Genomic DNA, 23,923 nt, shown 5'->3' on the forward strand with positions numbered 1-23,923 from the left:
CAGTTCAAATGAACCTTCCAAAATGCTAAACAAACCACGTTGAAGAGGAACATTAATCTCTCAAAGTGGATTAAGATATTAAGAATTGGCTGTTGCAAGACTCAGAACACGGACAAGCTCCGACCTGGCTCTCAGTGGACAATAAGACGGGAAGATAAATAATATAGATAGAATTGTACACTACATAACATTGGTTTAATTTAAGTTTAACCTACAGACATTCTACATTACTATATCATTTTACAATATACCTGGTTTAACCAAACATCTCCTTCAAAACAGAAGGAACACAGGTTATACTATGTTCACTCTGACTTATGATGTAATATTTGCACAGAGCTCGACCCGCTAGTTTCCAGGCAAATCCACATCTTGAAACATCTCCTCGGCTCTTAGCATAATCATAGCATACCTCATAAAGAGCAAGGGCGTCCTCGAAAACGTCAGCAATTGGCCTTTTGCTCTCTTCAAACTCAGGAGCCTCGTACAGTAGCTACACAGACATGGCCATTGACCGATTAGCAGAGGATGAGAAACCAGGGTTAGCTTAAGTTTCGAAAAAAATTGTAGTTTTAGAAAATTAAGGTGACAAATGAAAGATGCTCGACTAATCACCTGTTTGTATTTTTTGACGACTTCATCAGCAGATTCGTTTTTCAATTCTCTGTTTATATCTATGTTACGGTCCAGTGCAGCTGTCATGTCTTGCCTGTACTGGCCGTAGAGTTGCTCCCACTTCAGACGGGATGATGCAGAGACTTGGTTCTCAAAATAAGGAAGTTTCCAAACTTCTAAAAATATTTATAAATTAATAGATATGAGTAATTATCTTATGCGGTAACCATGTCTTGTTATTTTATAGCAAACCTCTCCTGTGTTTATAAATGTGAGAGAAGTATTGTAAAATGACATGGCATACTGGTTGTATTGAATAATTTCTTAATAGATTCGATAAATGAATAAGTGGAATGTGGACAAAAAAAACAAGACTTGTTCAAATGACAGCTCCAGAAATTTAAAACGATGTGAAAATTTTCAGTAAAGTCTTACCTGTCTTTGATGATTCTTCATCTTCCTGATAAGATTTTACTTTATCATAAATTAACCCAAGAATAGAAGTAGATGTGTAAGATATATCTTCATTCCTTTCCATATAGTGCGGGAACATATCAGCTTTCAAATCTTCAGGAACTTCAATCTGTTTTAAAGTGGGATAAATAAGCTTGGACAATCATTTCAAAAAAATAGAGAAACATTTATCCTTTTTACTATATAGCAAAACAAACTTTGATGGATGACTCATAAGAGCATAACTTAAATAGTCACATCAATTCCAATAAAGGTTCATTTCGCCTCTCCAACTTATGACAAAAAATCAGAAAAAGTCCAAGTTCATAATTTTGGATACGATACCCCACAACTTATCAACTTTAGGTCAGTTTACACCTTTAACCATCAAGATCTGAACAAGTCGCATGTACACCCTAGTACATGTTCCTCAGCTCTGAGGACATCTCCCAAGAGCGGGAAGATTGACATTAGCTTAGAATGTAAACTGACTAAAAATTGAAATGTCCAAAACACTAACTTGGACTCTTTTGATATTTTGTCATAGTCGGAGAGGCGAAAACCTCTGTGGAAGAAAGCATTGGAGGCAAAATTCATAAGTAGTTGCATTCTAACTTGAGAGAAATCATAATATTAGAATATATTTGAAGTAGCTTCAAAAGGCAAAAAATAAAGAGTTGTGAGACTAACCTTTGCCCCGCCTTTTTTCGGTGCATCAAGAGCATCATAGTATATATCAATCAACCGGCACATATTTCTCTTCATGAAAAGTCTCTCATCACTATCATCCGGCAATGTAAGGAGCCGATCCATTATTGCCAGCCAACTATCAGCTGCCACACCCACAGTGTAGCTAGGAGCACCAGAAAGCAATCCAAATAGAGTTAATTGGGGTATTCCATAACAAGAAATCCATCAGTCCTTATACTTAAGAAGCACAGATACTTTACGGTATTGAATGATTTAGTGTAGTCTACCAACAAGATGAAATACAATAAACAAGAACATTATGAAGGTCAAATTTTTGTATTTGTAATAGCAATAGAATGCATACCTTGGCTGAAACCTGGTCAGCAAAAAATACTTGAAAAGTTCATCCTCCAAATCCTCATCAGGAAACTCACTTGGTTTTTTGGTTGACACATTAGAGGGTAAAGAAGAAGATATCCAAGGTTCACTCGGTTTAAAGTATTCCAGCAGCTAGGGGAAAACAAAAGTAGATGGTTAACTTTTAGAAACAAATGAGCTATAATTTAGGAATCGAAGTAAACATAAACAAAAACTTTCTAGTTGTTCTTAGCTACTAGTAAACATCCACATTCAAACATGCGCAGTACAATGACAAAAGTAAGCCGAATCATGAAATACACACACAAAAATGATTAAATAATGGCTCTCTTCCTCTGTTTCTGAAACTCCTTAGACAAAGAGGGTAAATAATTCACTCAAATGCAACCCTTAATAGAACTTCAGTCACTAAAGAATAAACACCATGTGAGTTGAGAATAAAAAGTGATAAAACATGCATTTAGCCCACATGTAATGCAACGCAGACAGGCCCAATAAAATGTGTTGTCAAAACCCCGCTAAATACCATACACCTTAAAAAAATTCTTCAGGACTAGAGCTTCTGCAAGTAATAAAAGAACCACTACCAGAATCTGAGAAAAATGATCACCTCAGGATTTCGAGAAACAAAATACATGTCACCATCATAGTCGCCTCCAGCTATCTCATCTGCCAAAGATCGTGGTCCTTTACAAGGAAAGAATATAGCATATTTTGCATTTCCTACAAAATCTTCTAAAGCCTTCACATATGTCGCTGTTAGAACATGTACATCACCAAAATGTAAACCGGGATTTCGGTATACTAACACCCTGCCAGAGACATGCCCATTATCCCTGCAATAAATCACAATGAAAAACACTCCTTTAAGTATGAGAAAAATTGCAGCCCTACAATTTCCATGATTTAAAAATGATATTTTCCAGAATAGGTGGGAAAGGATTTTTCACCAGAAGTGAAGTTTTCAGTGCAAATGACTGGACACACTAGTAAACCTTTTGACCTTGGCCTTAAATGTTCACAAGGAATCTCAAAAATGTCAATTTCAGCTGTTACAAATGATAATGATTAGTGTCAAAATTTGAGGCACAATTTTTGTCATTGTAATAGAACATATGCCACAAACAGTTTCCTGATCCTCTATGATTTTACTTTCTTTCAGTATTCACTTCCTTTTAATTCCATGAATCCACATTTTCGTTCAGCATATACTTCTACTCGTTATCATTTTAAAAAATGGATGCCCAACACTAACTAATGGGAAGCTTAAGAAAGTAATAAACAAACAATAATGTGCTGCACAAGTTTAGCTGCAATAATCACCTATTAATATTATTGCATAAGAAGGCCAATAATTGTCTCACTCGCGCACACATGGAAAGAATAGAATGAATTGATCACAATGCCTTGCAGCTCAACAACAAGAAAATTAAATATGCAATAGCTTACGTACAATATAATACAAACTTCATCCTTCTCTAGGAGTCCAGTAGGATCAACAGTCCCCATTAAATAATAAGATTCAGGCACAGGAAGTTTTCCCACTTTAAGATTTTTCTTTTCCTCCTTCATCAATGCACGCAGACGCTGTTGCAAGTATGATTCTTCAAGGGGAATACCAGATAAAATCATTTGTGCCACAATGAAATCATCCATCTCACCGTAGTTGGCAGCAACTGTGTAAAGCAAAACAATATAACAAACGTTACGTCCTCTAAAGTTCAAAATAGAGGCAATTACAGATATAACTGCAGTGACAAATACACAGATATTACACAAAATACAGATATAATATGAAAAACTAACATTGACATGTGAACCACTGTAAAGGATATTTAATACAAAACTGAACAGCAGACCACAAAACTAGTATAAAGGTCAAAACGGCCTGTATGAGAACTTCTGTAACCAAATGACATGAAGTACCAGAAAACTACCTCCTAGAGCTGTGCGCTTTTTCGAGAGAGCACCTTGCGCATCTAGCAAAGTATTTTCCAATATGTCCATAAAGAACTTTTCAGGAACCCCACCATAGCTAAGAAGTGCAATAAGATTTCTTGACAGATATGCTCTCTTTGGCCGATTGCTACAAATAAAAAAAAGTCAGAAAGTTGCTAGATTTTATTGAATGAACTATTGGAAAAGTGAAAAAAAGTGCACTGGAAATCCTAATTATGAGCTTACTCCAACAGAGCCAAGCTTGTAACAAGGAAACCACTCACTTAAGCGTTGTATTGCTTTAAAGACAATCCAACTTGTAGTCAGCTGCCTTTTATATAGCAAAATAAAATATCCAGTAAATGAAATAGAATTCAGATTAAGCCTTTCCATCATAAATGTTACTATAGTTCCATAGGCCTGGACTTTTTTCATGTCTTAACAAAGTCTAAATGTCAAGGGGATGAGAAATTGCGCCAAATGGCCAACAAGATGCAAATAAAATAATAATTAATACAAGAGAGACTAGAGCAGTATTCACCTCGTTCCAACTATCTCCAGAGAACTTTTTGTGTTAATATTTGATGTTGACGGCTCAACTTTAATCATCGAGGGCCTGATCTGCATTGTTTCAGGAGGAAGCTACAAGATGCAGAATTTAAATTGACATTAGTAGAGCAAATTACATCATTTAAGATGAAATAAAAAATTAAGTTTCACAACAAAAAATCGATAACTTCAACTAGAAAAAAGAAAGACAAGATCAAATGAAGGTGGAATAAATATATCAGACAAAAACAATTCTATTACTTTTCCGCATAATTACAAAAAGCAAAATATACCTTCTTCTTAACAAGGAAAGTTCCCTTGACAGCACTACCATTGTTGAATAGCCTGAATTGTATCAGCAGGGGCTTGAAGAAAGAAACAGAAAGATAAATGATAGAGAAACAGGAGATGGACAGGGATGTTAATAACCTAGTTGAAGAAAAAAAAAATCACTGGGAATTTTGCATTAGGAAGAAATAAAATTGTTATGCTTAATTTAATTTAACCAAAAAGCATCAGTATAATGTGACAGTTCCACCTACCTTCTAGCCTTGTACCAAAATTACTATCTTAACAATGTTGCAAAAACTGTACTTGCATGATAACCTCAGTTGGGTGGAAGGAAAGTTCAATTTTCAATCAGTACATACATGCTTCTAAAAGGAAAATCAGGCTTAAGCATAAGAAGAAGAAAAACACTTGCTTATTCAGAACTGCTGCCTGAATTTTCTATTTTACTTTTTTTTAATACATCTCAAACACAGGCATCAGTCATTGTTCATCTCAAGTCATGCATAAAAGGAGAAGTAAACAAACTCGGACATTAAACACGTCTTTAAAAGAAGTACGTGAGAAGTCACATTGCATTCTGATCTGTGAGTTTATGGTAGTTAAGTATGAGATCGCCAACCTTAGTATTGGTACTACTGATGCATTTTCCCTTATATACTACTAGGCATTTCAAAGCCAAATCCTCCGATATAAACCCAGTTCCATCAGTATGTATAAGAAGCTTTCCATCTTTATCTTCAATAACTTTACCATTGCCATCCTGCAAATGATTTAAAAAAAGAGAAAAGAAATTGCATCCTGAGTAGACAAAACCATAAATTGAGAACTAGAGACTAGGAATTAATTGAAATATAATAACAACCTGACATGGTATGTCATCAATTCTCTCAATATTTACACTTGACCAATCAATTTCTACGCTCATAGTCTTTGACAAAATGAGCGAAAACCTGCATTGCAAACAAAAAACTGTACTCAAATTGCTGATTTTGCAAGCATAAAGCTGACCTTTAAGGAGAAGGAAAACTTAGCATTACTAACCTAGCCATATATTTGGACAAACTTGACAACGTGTCTACATTCATGAAAAGAGACCTAGCTTCACGAATTGTTTTCCCAAACAAAATATAATCTGGACTTTCACTTGATGCATGAGACTCGACACAAATGAAATAGCATTTCACAGGTGAAGTGGTTGGGTCTTTCTTCTTCTCTTCTTTGCCTCCATCTTTGAACACTGCTCAATCACCATTATCAACAATAAATAGAAAGGTGATGATCCTAGAAAAATTAAAAAAAGAATAAGTACTGCAGAACACACAAAACACTTGCATTTAATCATATCCTTCCAGCCTGAAGTGATACCTTTTCACACAGGTAAATTACAAGCAACATCCAATGAGTAGTCATTTTGTTGGCTCCTTTTTCATAACATAAAATATCTAATAAATAAACTAAATAACAAGACACAGAATCTTACAACCCATAATGCAAAAACATGCAGAGAATCATGCACTAGAGGCTAAAAGTGAATGCTGGTTGTGATGTATTAGATACTTTATTGTACTAATACCATGATATAATGCTTTACAGTGACTATCTATGGTATGAGTGTAGAGGAGAATAACCAAAATCAATACTAATTTCAAAAGTAAAGATAAACAGTCAACCTTACACATCGAACAAATTCTGCATCATGATATATATCTTAAATGATGATATCAAGTCACAACTTCAAAATCCAACACCATTAAAAGCTAACCAATTTATGGGCTCACCAAAAAATCGGTAGCGACGTAATCCTACTGGAATCCCTTCCCTCACCAACCAGCTATACTTGGCATAGTATTCACTATGGTTAGTTGCTGAACTTCTCCCATAAGTACTTTCTTCTGCAAGCTTGACCAGCAAGACATTCTCATCTCCTAATGCCCTTTGAAGAAAGTTGCTGATGGTAGCTAGATAGGGGCCCTGTAATAACCTCAAAGAATAATGGACATGATTTCAGGAGAAAAGAATTGCACCTCAAAACCTCCAGCTAGAAAAATGCTTTCTACACAATTGATATAAGCATGAACGCCAAATGATGAATGGTTCTTTAAGAAAAAAATCATCCCAACTTCAGAGCACTGCATTTTATTTCATAATTAGCTGAGAAAATAATACTATTGGATAAACAAGTATGCTTTGGTAAATAATACCAAAATGCACTTATAGAAATCTGTGGCTTTTGAAATGATTCGGTGAATTCGCATACTTGAAACTAAGTTCATCCTTGGAAAAGAAGATTTCATACCTACACATGAAATACTTAAATCATAGTCATATAAAAGTACAACTAAACAAACCTTGAACCTATAACTTCCATCTGGATAAACATGGCAGTGATAAGTATGCGTTCTACCAGAATCCCAATCAAGATACTGCAAACATGACATAAACAACACTTTAGCATTATAGCAGAAATTAAACATTGCTAATGTTATCATTAATCACATAGGATTACCTTTCTACGGTCTCTTTCATGTACACCACATTTATGACCAACAGTTCTATAAATCTCAGCCTCAAATCTAACCATTGACAAATATTTCATCCCTCGAATTTCACCTTCTGATAAAACATCCTCCAACCTTGTTCTTAGCATTTCCGAAACAACAACAAAAAACTCAGAGTCGGCAAAATTAGAGCAGAAAATCAAAGCTATAGCATATATTAATGAATACGTACTGGCCAATGTAACTCAGTATAAGAAACGCCTTCCTGAATTCAAGCTCACCCAAGGCTTGTAACTGTGGACTTATTTGAACGTTTGGTACTGAATTCGAGCCAGCACTAGATTTTTCGTCTAGGTGCATAGGAATTGGAGTAACAGGTGAAACTGATTCACCTACAACAGATAATTAACAGTAATTAATTAAAATAACAATAAGTTTACAGAGGCAGAGAGATGAAGAATAAAAATACTGTACAGTGATGGTGCATCATAAGCCGAGTAGGCGTGAGACGGCGACTCGGTTGCTGAGGAGAATTAGGAGACGACGTAGACATGCAAAGGCGTTTCATCGGTGAATTAGCAGCACCGGTAATTTTCTTAACCATGTGAATTACAAAACCGTCGAAAGTTCTCTTTATTTGCTCACCGGCGATGGTACGGATAACTTCGAGAGCCTTCTCTTCACCAACTGAAGATAAATCACACCGTGCCTGGTGACCTAACGGCGGTACATGCTTCTCTGAGCAGATTTTGTCTATTGATTCTTCAACTGAAATAGGCAAAAACACGGATTGCGGTTGCTTCTGCGGTGAATAGCCAGCGTTTTCCATGGCAGTTCAGTTAACGAGTGAGAGTGAGAGTGAGAGTGAGAGTGTTACACTAATAACTTTGGAATTTGAAAATTTAAAAACGACAACGGACAGAAAGCAGAGAAGACGCCGTTTTGTTTGGGTTTTGTTTCCTTTTGCTTTCGCCGAATTTCATTTCCCGCGCTCTGCAGTACAGGCGCGGTGCCATTTTTATTGTGTAATCGCGTCAATCAAATCAAACTTGGTTCTGTTTCTTAGAGTAACTTGCACACAAACGTACTGCTGTTCTGACTTTCACTGTGATTCAGTATTTATTCAAAAATTCTTAAAGAAATATTTTTCATCACTATTTTTCACTAGATTTTTTAACAGCATATGTAATTTGTAAAAAAAAAATTAAAACAGCGTAATTAAAATGATAAAATATATAAATTTAGTGTATATTTATAATATTATCCATATTCTTAATGCTATAGCTCATTTTCCTAATGTATCAAGTCGAGTGAACATTTGAATTGTGTATTAAGCATTTTTTTAAGTGTAATTAACACTTTTCCGTTAAAAAGAAGTCAAATAATGTAAGCATAAAGACCGTTTAAAAGTAGAAATTAAAAAAGGATAAACAATTTTCTTTTCACTTCTTTATGAGTCGTCTCACAAAAAGGACATAGTGACAAGACAATTGGACTTTGGAGTTGGACTACCCCTTCCTCTCTAAGTTTTCTTTTAACTTCATCGTTAAGTTGTTCTCGATCAAAAAAAAAATGTTTAGTTGTATTGGTTTTTTATTCGAATACCAAAAATTAAACATAAAAAAATTAGGTAAATACATTTTTACTATTAATGTAGTTTTTTGTTTATTTATCTTTATTTATTTTAAGTTACTATATTTAATATTTTTATTAACCCAAAATAACCAACTAATTTAACCCATTTGATCTTATATTGTTAAAATTTTAATTAATTTGATTGATTTGAGTTCCATCAGTTTAGTTAACTTTGTTAGTTCAATTAAAAAGAATTAATTAATTTAATTATAAATAATTTGGTTTGATTTTAGTCGGAAAATATTTTAATTAATTTGATTGATTTGGCTTTGGTCAGTTCAGTTAAACTTGTTTAAATATTGTAGTAATTAAATAGCCAAGAAAAAAAGTAAAAAATTAAACGTTTATTTGCATGACAAAATAAAAAAAAATTGTATTTCTATATATTTCTTGATTACACAATTCTACTAATCCTTCCGTTCTAATAGAGTTGTTTACTTTGAAGAAAAAAAATTGTCACAAAACTCTTGCCCACTTTTAAAAAATAATTAATTTTTACACTAAATTTTTCATATATTAACCTTATTTAAAATCCACTAATGAATAAATTGAAAGTGGGCCCTATATTAAATAGAGGTATGACAAGAAAAATAAAAAATTAAACATTAATTGTTTTTCTTAAACTGTATAATAAAAACAAAATGAACAATTTTATTGAGACGAAAGGATTTACTTTGGAATAATTAAATTTATACTATTATATTAATTCATTTAAAACTGTACAGCTAAATTCATTGAAAAAAATAGTGCAAATTACAATCTTTAAACTGTCTCAGAGACAAAAATTCTATTTTAGTATTTTTCATCAACAAACATTCAAGATAAACCATATATTAAGTTGAAAACTTTCTTGTATGAACTATTATATCAATCAAACCATATGTTATTTGTTTTCAACTTCGAACTGAATATGAAATTATTTGAGTTAACAAATTCTTTTTAGATGTCAAATACTAGCATTTTATATAAACTAAAATTATCATAGTCTGCAAAACAAAATTCAGTTTAGGTTATAGTCAAGCTTTACCCATGCAACAAAATTCAGTTTAGCTTACAGTCTAGCTTTACGCATGCAATAAAAAGTCTACATTACAGACGATTACTAATACAACGCACTCATTATATTTAGGGTTTACAATATTAAGTCACAGCTAACGATTCAGACAACTCCAGCCACAGAGAATCTCTAACACGTTGAACTAGATCCAACGCTAGAACTTTCCTCCACGTTCACTGATATCGGAGTAGAAGAAGATAAAACCGGTTCACCTGTGAGTGTGACAAATAATAAACAATCATTAATTAAAAACAGTAATTCTAAAGAGAGCAAGAAAGAAAATAATTAATTACCGTACCGCGACGGTGCATTATGAGCCGACTGTAGTGAGACAAGTGGATCATGAATTCATCAAAAGTTCCGTTGATCGGCCCATCGGCGACGATACGGAGAACTTCGAGAGCCTTTTCTTCACCAATTAGAGCCAACTTTCGCCGTGTCTGGTACCCTAACGGCGGTTGTTTCCTGGCTGTGGATAGTTGGTTAATCAGTTGCTCCACTGAAATAGGCAGAACTACGGGTTCCGGCTGCGGTGGATAATCAGTATTTTCCATAGATAGTTCAGTAATCAGGTAGCTAAAGAAGTGAAGTGACTGTGTCAACGGTCACGATTTTATAGGACTACGCGGCATCAAAACGACTTCGTTTAAAAACGACATGGTGATTATAAATAGCACAGAATCCCATTCACAAAACGATTTCATGCAAAGAAACTAGCATGAAGGACACGTATAAAAAATTACTAAACGTGTCTTCCATGCAAAAGAAATTGACGGTAAAAAAACAGATATAAATTTCTTGAAAATAAGCATCGGCAGATTGAATTGATTGTCCTCTATCTTAGTGGAGTGTGTGGGTCACCAACAGTGGAGTACTACTGTACTAGTATTTATCTTGTGGTCCTGGTCCAACACCAAGGTTTAATTGATTGTAGTCTATTTTATTAATTAGAAAAGTTAAATACTTTCTCCATTTATTTAGTTTTCCAATAAACTAAATAAATTTGTCAATATTTAATTGTTCATTTAAAATTTTAAAATAACATTAGTTATTATTTTTTTCGTTTTTTTTAATTGTCCATTTAGTAAAATATATTTTTTTTAATTAATTGTCCATTTACAATTTTAATATAATTTTAGCCATTATCTTTTAAATTTATTCATCCCTAATAAATAATTCCATATTTTTATTTAAAAAATATTTATTATCTAATAGGATTATATTAATTTTATTTTAATAAATTAAGACAAAAAGAGTACTATCTTGGTATGTGCAATATTAGTTAAATGGACAATTAAAAAAAAACGGAAAGAGTATCTTCAAATTTATCCCTCACTAATAAATGACTTTATAACTTAACTTGCAAATCATTTGTTACATACTAAAATTATATTAGTATTTATTTTTATTATTTAAGACAACAATCTCAATATTTTAATATATACAATTTTGGTTAAATGGATAATTAAAAAAACGGAGGGAGCATATTTAATAATTATATACTAGTACGAAACCCTCGCGTTGCTTTGGGTGAAACTATTTTTTCATTTAAAGACAACTTGAATGTTATATTAATTATTTACACAGTTTCCAAATATTAAAGACATAAATATTTTTAATAACATTATTACAATTACAGTTTATATTTGTAACATTTACCAACGCAAATGTTTAACTCGTGATGTTTTCACTACAATATTAAAATATACTTCAAACTAAATACTACTTTCAAAGAAGATCCGTCACCAGTTGAAGAGACCGACAGATTCCATAAAGTGTTGCAGAAAGAAGCAGGCACAATTGAGAAACTGTAAAAGTTGCAAAGAAAGTAGGCTTGGAGCATCTTCATGCTAATTCTGCAATTTTTAAATAGATAAAATTGTATCATACAGAGGTCAAGCTATAACAATTCGAATACATTTTTTTTAGTAAAAACTAAAGGAGCAATTTTTATCGCTAAAAGAAAAATAAACTGAACCCAAACGAAATGGAATTTGATATAAATAATAAATTGATAAACATGCTAATTATATAGTACAAAAATAAAAATGCATTATTAATTTTCATATTTATAATTCGTAGTGTACAAATATTGTAAGAGCTAATAAACGTATAACCAAAAATAAAGAAAAAGACTAAAAAAATAAAATTCTTTTATGACAGATTAAACATACTAATGAACAAGAAAATTATAATTATAACAATCAAAACTAAAAAAAATCAATTTGAATTGTTCTTTAAGGACTTAATTTTTTTTAAAGAAATGAAATAAGTTGCATAGTGAAAACAAATAGCAATTGATTTTTAAAATTGAAAAATATAGTCGTTTTATAATCATCATAAAACCATTAATTATTTTAAATTTTATTAAATTTGTTTGATAAAATAACAGTAAAGTTAATTATATAAAAGTTAAAATATGAACACCTATTATTAAATTATTTAAGTTATTTCAGTGAAAATTATTAAAAATGGCATAAAGTAACGAATAAAGTAATCATTGATCTACTATTATATACAAAATGCAAATATTATTTTAGAAGTTTAAAAAATAATATATGTTGTAATAGATTTTCTAGAATCATATTCTTTTAGTGTAAAATTTGCACCCCAACTAACATTTAGTTATGGAAATAATATAGGGGCGTAATCTTTTATATATAAATATACGGAACTTGACATTGCTTCGAAAAAAACTATGTCAAAATGTAAATACATCATTAAGTCAGACAACAGCATGAAATAAATATCTAATAATATATTAACAAAATATACATAAACTAAATTTAACTATACCTCACAAATCAAGCATGTTTTAATATGAATTGTAGTATAATTAATTTATAATTTAATATATTTTAAAAATAGGACATAAAGTTTAATAAAAATACATAACAATAATCAAATTTATACAATTTATTGGAAATATTTATGTAACAGAAAGGTAATTGTTAGAGTATTAAAATAGTGAGTAATTTTTTTTGAAAGAAAATAGTGAGTAATTAATTATTATTTTTTTTGGTACAAGGATGAGAGGCAAAGCCTAAAAACACTTAAGACACAATTCTTCTAATATAAGAAGTCCCATGAAGATCATGCATGATCCAGGGAACCAGGCTAGGGGGAGGGTTATCGTGAAAGATTAACCCGAAAAAGTTGTCGTTGCTCAGAGACGCAAGATGGTCCGCAGCGAAGTTCGCTTCTCTGAAAATGTGAAAAATCTGAACCTCCCAGTCACGGTTCATAAGCTCTCGAATGGCAGCAACAATGTTTGAGAACTCGCCTGCATCAGTCCTGCTCACAATCTTATCCACCACTATCTTGCTATCAACTTCAAGAATAACTTTGTTCAAACCCAGATTCCACCCTAACTGCAGACCATGAAGAACACCACGATATTCAGCCTCAAGAACTGATCCCGTCCCAATATTAGCTTCGAAGCTAGCAAGCCAACGACCCAAGGTGTCTCTGACGATCCCTCCTGCCTTAGCAACATTCGTAATTGCATTATACGCTCCATCCGTATTGATTTTAGTCCACTGATCAGGGGGACACACCCAACTAATATTAACTTCACTGGTGTTGTGCACTGGATTCATATGCACCCGCCGATCATTGAATGCCTTAGTAATATAATCCACTCGCCTGTATATATCATTAAGAATCTGATTCACCGAAGTCTTCTTATTACCCAACACCGTATTATTGCGCCAAGTCCAAATACACCAAAGAGTTACACCAAACTTACAATTCCAATCCTCACTATGATTGAAGATAGAATTAGGGGACAAGTTGGATAAAATCCAGGACTTATAATCCAAGCTAAAGAACCTGCTATGCGAAGGCCCCTCAACTAATCTAAGCCAAATCTGCTTAGCATACATGCAGTGGCGGAACACATGATCACCATCTTCTATAGTCGCAAAGCACCTCGGACATGACTCATCATTCGTTAAATGCCTACGACTTCTTTCAGCATTACACAATATTTTACCATGTATAGCGAGCCATAATAAATGTTTTATACGCTCAGGACCTTTCCATTGCCAAACCACCTTCCAACAATACTCTTCATTGTCCCAATTTGGATCAGCTAAATGTTTATACGCAGAGCTTGTAGTAAATTGACCAGACGCTGAGAACCCCCAATAAATAAGGTCTTTACCATAACCAGGATTAGGAGGGATAAATTTTGCTATTTTGATAATCCAAGAGTTTGGAAGATAATGAGCAAATTTTTCCCACCACCACTGACCATTAATATCCACATAACCACTAACAGTATCATCCATCAAAGCCAAAGGAATAGGGATAGAAGACACCTGGTTTAGCGTAGTACTTTCACCGAGCCAAGGATCAGTCCAGAACCGCGCTGTCCTACCATCGCACACAGCCCACCTAATACCTTCACAAACCTGCGGCCATATCTTGCTTAAAGCCTTCCAGAGATGAGAATTACAAGATCTCCTTCGAACACTGGTTATGCTGTCTTCTTTGACGCTATACTTAGCCTTAATCACCTCAACCCAAAGGCTTTTCTGGTTGGTAATAATAGACCAGGCAAGCTTCATCAACAAAGCATTGTTCATAAAACTCAAATTTTTAAAGCCAAGACCCCCGCGCAATTTGGGTTGACAAATCGTCGTCCAGTTAACTAAGCTCAGCTTTCTTCCATCGGTAGAGGAACCCCAAAGAAATTGCCGACAGCTCTTCTCTATAGAATCGCAATCTCCTTTAGGAAGCGCTAGAGTTTGCATGGCATAAAGAGGAACCGCTGCAACAACTGACTTAGCTAAAGTAGCACGACCAGCTAGAGACAAAGACTTAACTTTCCAGTTAGACATCCTGGCCTTAATGCGACTCATAATACCCCTGGTATGATTCTTCGTCAGTCTACCATGCAGGAGGGGTATACCTAGGTACGTACCTAGGTCAGAAGTGATAGAAAAATTAAGCTTAGATGCCACCGCTGTTCCAAGACCATTCGACACATTCCTGGAAAAAAGAATCTTAGTTTTGTCCTTGTTTATCTTCTGACCTGAACTAGCACAAAAATCTGAGAGAATCTTATTAATAACATTTGCCTGCTCCAAAGAGGCTTCACTGAATAAGAGCAGGTCATCGGCAAAAAACAAATACGCAAGAGGAGGGCATCTTCGGCTCATAACAAACGGTTTCCACCTATTCTCAGCACATTCTTGATTAATGAGATGGGCAAGTCTCTTAATACACATCACAAAGAGATAGGGGGACAAGGGGTCCCCTTGTCTCACACCACACGAAGGGGTAAACGAGTCCAAAGCATAACCATTCCAGAGAATACTCATAGATGGCGTAGAAACACATTTCATAATCACATCCGAGAGGTAGCTAGGAATGCCAACATCATCCAAAGTATCCCTAATAAAATTCCACGAAATTTTATCATACGCCTTCTCTAAATCAATTTTAATCGCCATAATTCATTTGTTCCCCTTCTTTAAACGCATGGAATGCATGGCTTCTGGAGCCAAAATAATATTATCTGTGATGTGACGACCCGCTACAAAGCTAGTTTGAGCCGGGTTGATAATAGAGGGCATAATAATCTTAAGTCTATTCGCAATAAGCTTTGTAATAATTTTGTAAGAGACGTTACATAAGCTTATTGGCCGAAAAGCCTTAAGAGAATCCGGATTGGCCTTTTTAGGGATCAAGGTAATTAAGGTATGATTTACCTCTGCTGGACTTTGGTCTCCATTAAAAATACCTTTAACAAACTTGTACAGACTATCTCCTACAATATGCCACTGGCTTTGGTAGAAGTAAGCGTGTAACCCATCACTTCCCGGAGCTTTGAACGGCTTCATGTCCCAAAGAGCACGTTTAATCTCCTCCATAAGAACTGGTGCGCCAAGATTCGCAATACTGGACTGACTCATCTCCGGAAAACTACCTCTAATAGGGAACTCAACATCTACAACTGAAGTTCTAGAGAAGATGTTAGCAAAATAATCAAAGGCCATCTTTTTCAACTCATCTTGGTCATCAATAACAACCCCTTCAGAATTTTTAAGCGCAAAGATTCTGTTTGTTCTCCTCCTCTCCGCAACTTTCTTGTGAAAAAAGTTAGTGTTTCTATCTCCATCGTGCACCCAATCGTTTCTGGACTTCTGAAACCAAAACAATTCCTCTTGGAAGAGAACCTCATCAAGATCATGGGTAAGTTGTTTCTCGAGGTCAATAAGCTTTTGAGAGTTATAATGATCTCTCGCTTTCTGAATACCACGAAGCCGAGATAACAGCTTATCTTTCTTTTTAAATATATTACCAAACCCATCAGAATTCCACTTCTGAGCAAGCACAGTGAAGTTGTTAATTGAGTTGGTGAAGGGAGTAGAATTATCCCAGCTTTGACGGACAATCTGCTCAAACTCCTTGTCTCCTGTCCAGGCCGCAAGGAAACGAAACGGCTTTTTGCCTTTACTAACATTGCGAGAGGTATTGAATTGCAAGTAAATCGGGTTTTGATCCGAGTGAACTCTCGGCAAATGGAGAATATAATGGAAAGAGAACTTACTAGCCCAAACATCATTGCATAAGTACCGGTCAAGTCTCTTCACTAGATTTCCTCTCCTCCACGTAAAAGGTGATCCACAGAACCCCAAATCAATCATCCCATATTTCTCAAACCAGCCTTTAAACACACTGCACCCTCCAGGACGACCAATCACACCCCCCTTCTTCTCGTTATCATGGAGAGCTGCGTTAAAGTCTCCACCTAGAACCCACGGAACCGTAATAGATTCAGCCAGTAACGTTAAATCTGCCCAGAGATGCATTCTAAGATGAGCAACAGGACTAGCGTATACTATAGTAAACAAGAAGGAGGTGCTTCCTTCAGTAACTTCCATGTGAATGTAATACTTGTTATTCTCCAAGATAGAAACAGAAAGCCCATGTCTCCACAACACCCATATCCCACCTGAAAAACCAACAGCTTCAACTCTATGCGAAGAGTCAAAGCCACACTTATCAATAAAATAATCAGCTTTTGCACCACTAATCCGGGGCTCGAGAATGCCAACAATATCAAAATTATACTTATGACATAAAGCTCTAAAAGTCCTACTGAACTTCTTAGAACCAGCTCCTTGAACATTCCACACCATTATCCTTTTATTGTCTATCATCATAAAATAAGTTAAGGTGAGAAAACTACGACACCTACAAATTCCCATGCATTTCAACATCTTCTTCTCCGTCAATAATGGTGGTTTCCACAACCTCATCCATCATGACAATATCTGAATCTTGGATATCACTCTGTCGTCCAGAAATAGACTTAGAGATACTATCTATATGACTCTTCAACTCAACCGCCCCTGGACCAGGATCATCAATGCTCTGAATATGCATATCTTTAGAAATTTGAGATGGAATAACGGTGGAAATGGTAGTATTTTCCTTGTCAGTATTGTACTGAACTGTAACAACTGAATGATTCTTTAGATTCAAAGAAGTACTGGCTTTGTTAACCACAAACCGGCCTTTTCCTGGAATGGATGGGCTTGGGTTTCTATTATCCTGATCCATAACATTACTCACATCACGTAGAACAGAAGGGACAGAATCGTCTTTCTTTGCATGAGATTTGCGGTCAGTAATTTTCCGGATAGTATGCTAAAAATTAGGAGTCAGATCAATATAGTCATCCCCCACGACTTGATCTTTACCTAAATTAGGTGTAATTTCATCATTATCACCTTCCAAAATCTGAAATCCGGATCCTTTGAGATTTGCTCCCTTAATAGAATTACCAGGGCTGTAATTATTCTTTTTACCTTGAACGTAGGTTGACTTTCCTTTTTTACTGACCATCATCCACGGCCCAAAATTAGGGTTATTCTCGCCAACATCCCTGGCCGCCGGTTTATCCTGGTTAATCGGAACATTGTCAACAACTTCTGAATGCTCAGGTTTATCCCTAACAATGATCGCAGGACAAAATTCTTTAACATGGCCGAATTTGCCACAATTAAAACATATTCTAGGAAGACACTCGTATTCAACCATTTGGACTTTACCGTCAAGGTGGAACTGAGCTACAAGCGGCAGGCTCAGGTCAAGCTCGACAGCAATGCGGGCAAATTTCCCTCTTTCAGCGGACTCCGTGCAATAATCGATTTTGATTACCTTCCCCACCATCTCACCAATATATCTCAGGACTTTTTTGTTATAATAATGGATTGGCATACCCGGTAATCTAATCCACGCTTGAATTCTCTGAATTTTTTCTGCTCTACAGTTAAAATTTGGACTCCATGACTGTACCGACAAATAGTGCCCTAGAATCACCCACAGGCCACCTGTAAGGACAGCCTCAACATCTCCACCACTCTTGAGTTTAACGAGGAAATAATCGTTTTCAAGGTCAATAACATCGAACCCTTGAGTGAAATTCCACAGATTCTCCAAACGATTGCATAAGCTTCTGTACCCAATAGATCTACCAAGCAATTTAACAATAACAGTGGTTCTCCATTGCTTTGATAGTTCCTCCTGTATGCGATTAGAGAAGGTGATGGAAGGCATCCCTCCTTCTCTATAGACCACCACATCAGATTCTGAAACAACAAAATCTTCAAACTCACCAGCCAACGAATCCTCTCTAGCTTTATCTGTTTGCAACACCTTATCTCTAAAGGACATGATCGGAGGATTACTAGCTGGTAGATCCTCCTCTCTGAATCTGGCTTTTTTGGTCGACCTATCTTCTGTCGAAGGTTCTCTGAAATCTTTCTCGAGAGCTTCACTCGTTGTTGGCAAATAATCGCAAGTGTACGATATCGCTCAAGTAATATAACTTGGAAGACCAAGTATCGATCCCACAGAGACAATGGACTTAATCACTAATTTCAAATATTCTTTAATCGGCTAGCTAGAAAAATCAATAGGATTTTGTAATTTAATTAAACTAATATAAACTGAAAACAAATAATAAAATAGGGTTTAAAACAATAAGATTAAAAAGTTCAAGGATTGATAATCCCAAATAAATAAGTAAAATTATGGAATAGGATTTTTTAGTGATTTTATCGCGAATCGAGCTATTCTAAAGCACCGAATCCCGCCCTCTCAAGCCTCAAAGATCCGAATAAAATCACAACCTAATTAACTAACCAATTATTAACTCGCTCTCACGATATTAAAACTGAATTAAATAATCAAATTATAATTATGAAGCAAACTCAATGACTACCTATATTCCAACCCGCTCTCACGGCGTTTTTCTCTAAGTTCTTAATTATCTATGTCTATTTAATTAACAATCTCTTAATTAGTTAATTAAACACAAAATCATGAACTAAGTAGCTAATTTAATCCAAGCAATAAGATTAATAATTAAGACACGAATTAATACTAATCCATCAAATCCAAATAATTACCAATTTATAAGTTCATATCAACCCTCGAACAAGGGTTTTAGTTACTCATAATAAAACTGAAACAAAACAAGAAGGATGATGAAGAAGAAAGCATAATTAAACAATAAATACCGGAGTTGTCAATTTCGGAAAGAATCGTCTTGATTAAGCTTGAAATCTTCAACAATCGTCTTGCAGAAACTAATTATAAACTACTTATAAACTGCTGGAAAAAACTAAACTAAAACGCTAATCTAAGAGAAAATAATTAAAACTAATGTATTCTAAATTATTCTACATTATTCTACATCTTAAATTGAGTCTAGTACAAGGTCTTTATATAGTAGGAGAAGTTCCGGAGTCTTCTAATTCGTATTACAAATCAATTTGTAATAGGAATTGTAATTGTAATTTGAGGAGGAATTTCAGTCCAATTCAAAGTCTGCTGCACGTGTATTTTTCTTCTTTCCCGTTCGGGAAACCATAGTTCCGTTCGTGACATGCCCAATTTTCTTCTTTCCCGAACGGGAACCTCTTTCACGTTCGAAAAAACTTGAATCCGAAAGCTTTGAGATGTGATTTCTTCTTGAGTCCCGAACGGAACAAGGCCTTCTCGTTCGGGACTCATGCTCATTCTGCATGGTTCCCGTTCGGGAAACCTTTGTTTCGAACGGGAACAACCTATTCTTTTCTCAATCTCGTTCGTGAACTTCAATTCCTTCGTCCGCAAGCTACGCTTTTTACTCGTACACGCAATCCACCATAAATTTGCCCCAAATAGTCGTTTTTCACCTAATTTCCACTGAAACACTAACAAACACTATTAAACGTAAAAACGCCAAATAATGTATAAAAACAATACTACACATGATGAAAACCGAGTAAAATCGACCCTAAATATAGGAGTAAAATACTCCTATCAAACCTCCTCACACTTAACCTTTGCTTGTCCTCAAGCAAGAAATAAATCTTACTCTACAAAATATGTTAGAAATCCTTAGCATATAACTTAACAATAAATCAATAAAAGAAATCCCCGACCCTATGAATAATATGAAAAACAATCTTCTAAAACCGACAACTAAATAATGATGCAATCAAATAACAATAATAATTTTATGACATAATTCATTATAACAACGGTTACTAACTCATTAGTACAAGGTCAAATTGAATCACACTTCAAGCTTCACTATCACTTGCGGGACATGGAAAATAATCAATTTTTCCACTTAAGCAAATCATAGCACAATTTAGTAAAAAACTAAGCTAATGGCATCAATATTTCAACAAGTAGGGTATATAACAAAGAAAGCTCACAATTGAAAACATGAATACTCACCATAAGCTTGCTCATAGTCCCGGACTCCGCTACTTGATTCGGTAATCAACAAAAATCATATGGTCTTTTATTGGGTTGTAATGTGGCTAAGGTAAAGGGTAGGTAAAAAGGATAAAACAAAGGCTAATTATCAACTTAATAAACTATTTATTACTACTATTAACTTCTAGGTCGATCTAACTCCGCTTTTGCGTTTATATGAACTTATAACTTTCTTTTCTTTTTGAATTACGCTCTCCTCATTGCTTTTTGCAATCTCAGAAATTTTTCTTCTTTTTAGCTATTACTTGCAAATTTTTTAACTCTTTTTTTTTTCTTTCAATCTTTTTTCAAGGCGCAATCTTAATCTTTTAAGCACAATGTAGTTCACTTTCTCTTTTCACTAATCTCGAGTTATTAATCACCTATATTTATCATAGTCATAACAAATAATATATAAAGTCGATAAGGTAAACAAAAGAGGTAAAGCATAGAACGGTAAAGGGTAAAATACGGTAAAAACAATAAAAAGGTTTAAGGCTCAAATTGGTGTAATCTAGGGAATAAAGGGTAGTCTATTTAAGTGGTCTAAAAGAAAGGTTATACCTAATTGCCATAATCATCTAATTGTTGAAAACTCAACCGTGTAACTTTAAACGGACACCGAGCAAGTTCTAGGAATAAAACATAAAATCAACACTCACAACAAGGAAATTAAGCTCAAAACTCTCAAAAGTGTGTAGTGTCATACCATAAACTCAATTCCTACAAGAATTATGCTACTTATGCCAAAAGTTTGAAAACGACTATACAAATAAACAATCGACATGTCATGAATCCGCATCAAGTTATTCAATTATGTTTCAACGATTTGAACAAGTCTAAATTTTGAATTCACCCTTATTTCATCGGATTATGTCAACGAATTATTAAGTCATTAAGCAAGCATCACTTATCAATTGTCGAATTAAGAAGTCGCGTTCATACATTCATTGATTCGGGGAAATCTAAGATTGACAAATTAATTAAGATACACACCAAATCAACTAACACTTTCATATTTAAAAGACAAAGATTTAAAGCGATACAAGACATTGAAAATAAACTACTAACACCCTAACAACACCCTAAAACAATCTATTAAAGCATAAAAACACAAGAAAAATAAAATAATAATAAAAAAACAAACACATACTAACCCTAAGAAAATATAATAATAATAAAATAAATAAAAAATCCTAACTAAACGATATGTTTTTCCCCCATCCTCACACTATTTCATGCAATGTCCTCAGTGTAATGAAATAAAAAAAATTAAAAAAACATGAGTGTAAGATGAAAGGAAAATAATACCTCTTGGGATTGCCTCCCAAGTGCGCTTTAGTTAGAGTCTAAAGCTTGACTCTTTGCATAAGGTTGCTAAAAATAAAACCTAACATGAGGAAGCCGTCTTGGTAGCATCTTCTCCCTTTTTTTTCTTGTTGGCTCCTTCGAATAAAACTCGGATGATATAGAGTATGCTTGTACTCTATAGTAGGGAACATGAGGAGTATGAAGCATATTTATATATTTAGTATTATTTCCATCATACTCGGAATCAAATCCTTCTAAGAATGGATCTTTAAAATCAAAGGTTTTATTAAATTCCTTGTAGAGTACCGTAATACCAAATTGCTCTCCACTTTCATTATTTAAGCTCATGGGTGTTGTAACTGGGTGGAAAATCGGAGTTTCAAGTTCGCCATCCTCACACTGTTCTTTTTCGACCTCTACATGTACCTTTATTGGATGATGTCCAACTAAAGCATTGACATATGGAGTTTCAGCCATCTCATCGTCACTATTGATCGGCACATCGTCAACTTGAACCACCTTCGTAACATATGGACTGTCAAGTGATTTTCCGCTTCGAAGCTCAATTACTTTTACTTGCTCTTTTAGATTTGATTCTGTTGTAGATGGTAGACCATCTTGAGCTATATTTTGAATCAAAATAGCCAATTGAGAAATTTGCGTCTCAAGACGGTGGTTGACCGCGGCTTAATTTTGGAAACCGGTTCTCATCTCCTCAATGAATTCGTCAATCTTGCTTCCTTCATCCACATTCCAATTTTGCTGAAAATCCGGTGATTGTTGTGGTTCATTATCAAAGTTGGAATTGAAATCCCATTCGTTATGATGTGGGTGATAACTTGAATTAAAGTTCAAATTTTCATTGAAGTTCTCCCAAGTATCGTTCCAACCATAAGTTTCACTATCTTGCCATTGATCACCCATATAGTTGGCATGTCCATTCCAATCTGGATAGAGTACATGACAGTCAGCTCGAGTATGACCAAAATCCCCACAAATTTCACAGTTATACTGAAAATTTCGGTACTGCATATAATTTTGATTCCATGCCATTACTCTTTCCAAAATAGGTACACCAAAAACAAATTGAGGAAAAACCAACAAATATCAAATTTCCTGCACACCCAAAAACAAGAACACCCCACGTAAAATCCAATAAACACAAAAAAATAAAAATAAAAAACAGAAAATAAAAGCTAACACAATCAAGAATATAATACTCTTAATTTATTAAATACGCAATTGTCCCCGGCAACGGCGCCAAAAACTTGTTGGCAAATAATCGCAAGTGTACGATATCGCTCAAGTAATATAACTTGGAAGACCAAGTATCGATCCCACAGAGACAATGGACTTAATCACTAATTTCAAATATTCTTTAATCGGCTAGCTAGAAAAATCAATAGGATTTTGTAATTTAATTAAACTAATATAAACTGAAAACAAATAATAAAATAGGGTTTAAAACAATAAGATTAAAAAGTTCAAGGATTGATAATCCCAAATAAATAAGTAAAATTATGGAATAGGATTTTTTAGTGATTTTATCGCGAATCGAGCTATTCTAAAGCACTGAATCCCGCCCTCTCAAGCCTCAAAGATCCGAATAAAATCACAACCTAATTAACTAACCAATTATTAACTCGCTCTCACGATATTAAAACTGAATTAAATAATCAAATTATAATTATGAAGCAAACTCAATGACTACCTATATTCCAACCCGCTCTCACGGCGT

At 34.4% G+C, this 23,923-nt stretch overlaps 2 protein-coding genes across 2 annotated transcripts; both read right to left on the reverse strand.

The window, feature by feature from the left end:
* Positions 1-135: 135 nt before the first annotated feature.
* LOC126668830 (probable RNA-dependent RNA polymerase 5) lies at positions 136-8,516 on the reverse strand. The gene is made up of 18 exons (XM_050362035.2): positions 7,887-8,516; positions 7,645-7,804; positions 7,421-7,553; positions 7,263-7,337; positions 6,693-6,885; positions 5,956-6,151; positions 5,777-5,864; positions 5,534-5,674; positions 4,917-4,988; positions 4,616-4,716; positions 4,074-4,222; positions 3,590-3,812; positions 2,747-2,972; positions 2,123-2,268; positions 1,759-1,921; positions 1,051-1,198; positions 616-791; positions 136-493 (listed from the first exon to the last, which is right to left on the reverse strand). The coding sequence occupies exons 1-18, from the start codon at positions 8,239-8,241 to the stop codon at positions 257-259; spliced, it is 2,982 nt and encodes a 993-aa protein (XP_050217992.1). The 5' UTR covers positions 8,242-8,516; the 3' UTR covers positions 136-256.
* Positions 8,517-10,006: 1,490 nt separating this feature from the next.
* On the reverse strand, positions 10,007-10,800 carry LOC126669627 (uncharacterized). Its single transcript, XM_050363142.2, has 2 exons — positions 10,403-10,800; positions 10,007-10,316 (listed from the first exon to the last, which is right to left on the reverse strand). Exons 1-2 carry the CDS (start codon positions 10,656-10,658, stop codon positions 10,234-10,236), a joined length of 339 nt encoding a protein of 112 aa, XP_050219099.1. The 5' UTR covers positions 10,659-10,800; the 3' UTR covers positions 10,007-10,233.
* Between the last annotated feature and the right edge of the window lie 13,123 nt (positions 10,801-23,923).

This window comes from Mercurialis annua, linkage group LG2 (assembly GCF_937616625.2).
Source record: "Mercurialis annua linkage group LG2, ddMerAnnu1.2, whole genome shotgun sequence".
NCBI lineage: Eukaryota > Viridiplantae > Streptophyta > Magnoliopsida > Malpighiales > Euphorbiaceae > Mercurialis > Mercurialis annua.

What these genes read in the sequence shown, in the direction of transcription:
- LOC126668830 (XM_050362035.2), bottom strand. Translation starts at nt 8,241, where the DNA reads ATGGAAAACGCTGGCTATTCACCGCAGAAGCAACCGCAATCCGTGTTT. An exon ending in TTGATGACATACCATGTCAG is followed by an intron (nt 5,675 to 5,776) that starts GTTGTTATTATA and finishes AATCATTTGCAG; the next exon opens with GATGGCAATGGTAAAGTTAT. An exon ending in CTGGAGATAGTTGGAACGAG is followed by an intron (nt 4,223 to 4,615) that starts GTGAATACTGCT and finishes TTTTATTTGTAG; the next exon opens with CAATCGGCCAAAGAGAGCAT.
- LOC126669627 (XM_050363142.2), bottom strand. Translation starts at nt 10,658, where the DNA reads ATGGAAAATACTGATTATCCACCGCAGCCGGAACCCGTAGTTCTGCCT. An exon ending in GCTCATAATGCACCGTCGCG is followed by an intron (nt 10,317 to 10,402) that starts GTACGGTAATTA and finishes TCACACTCACAG; the next exon opens with GTGAACCGGTTTTATCTTCT.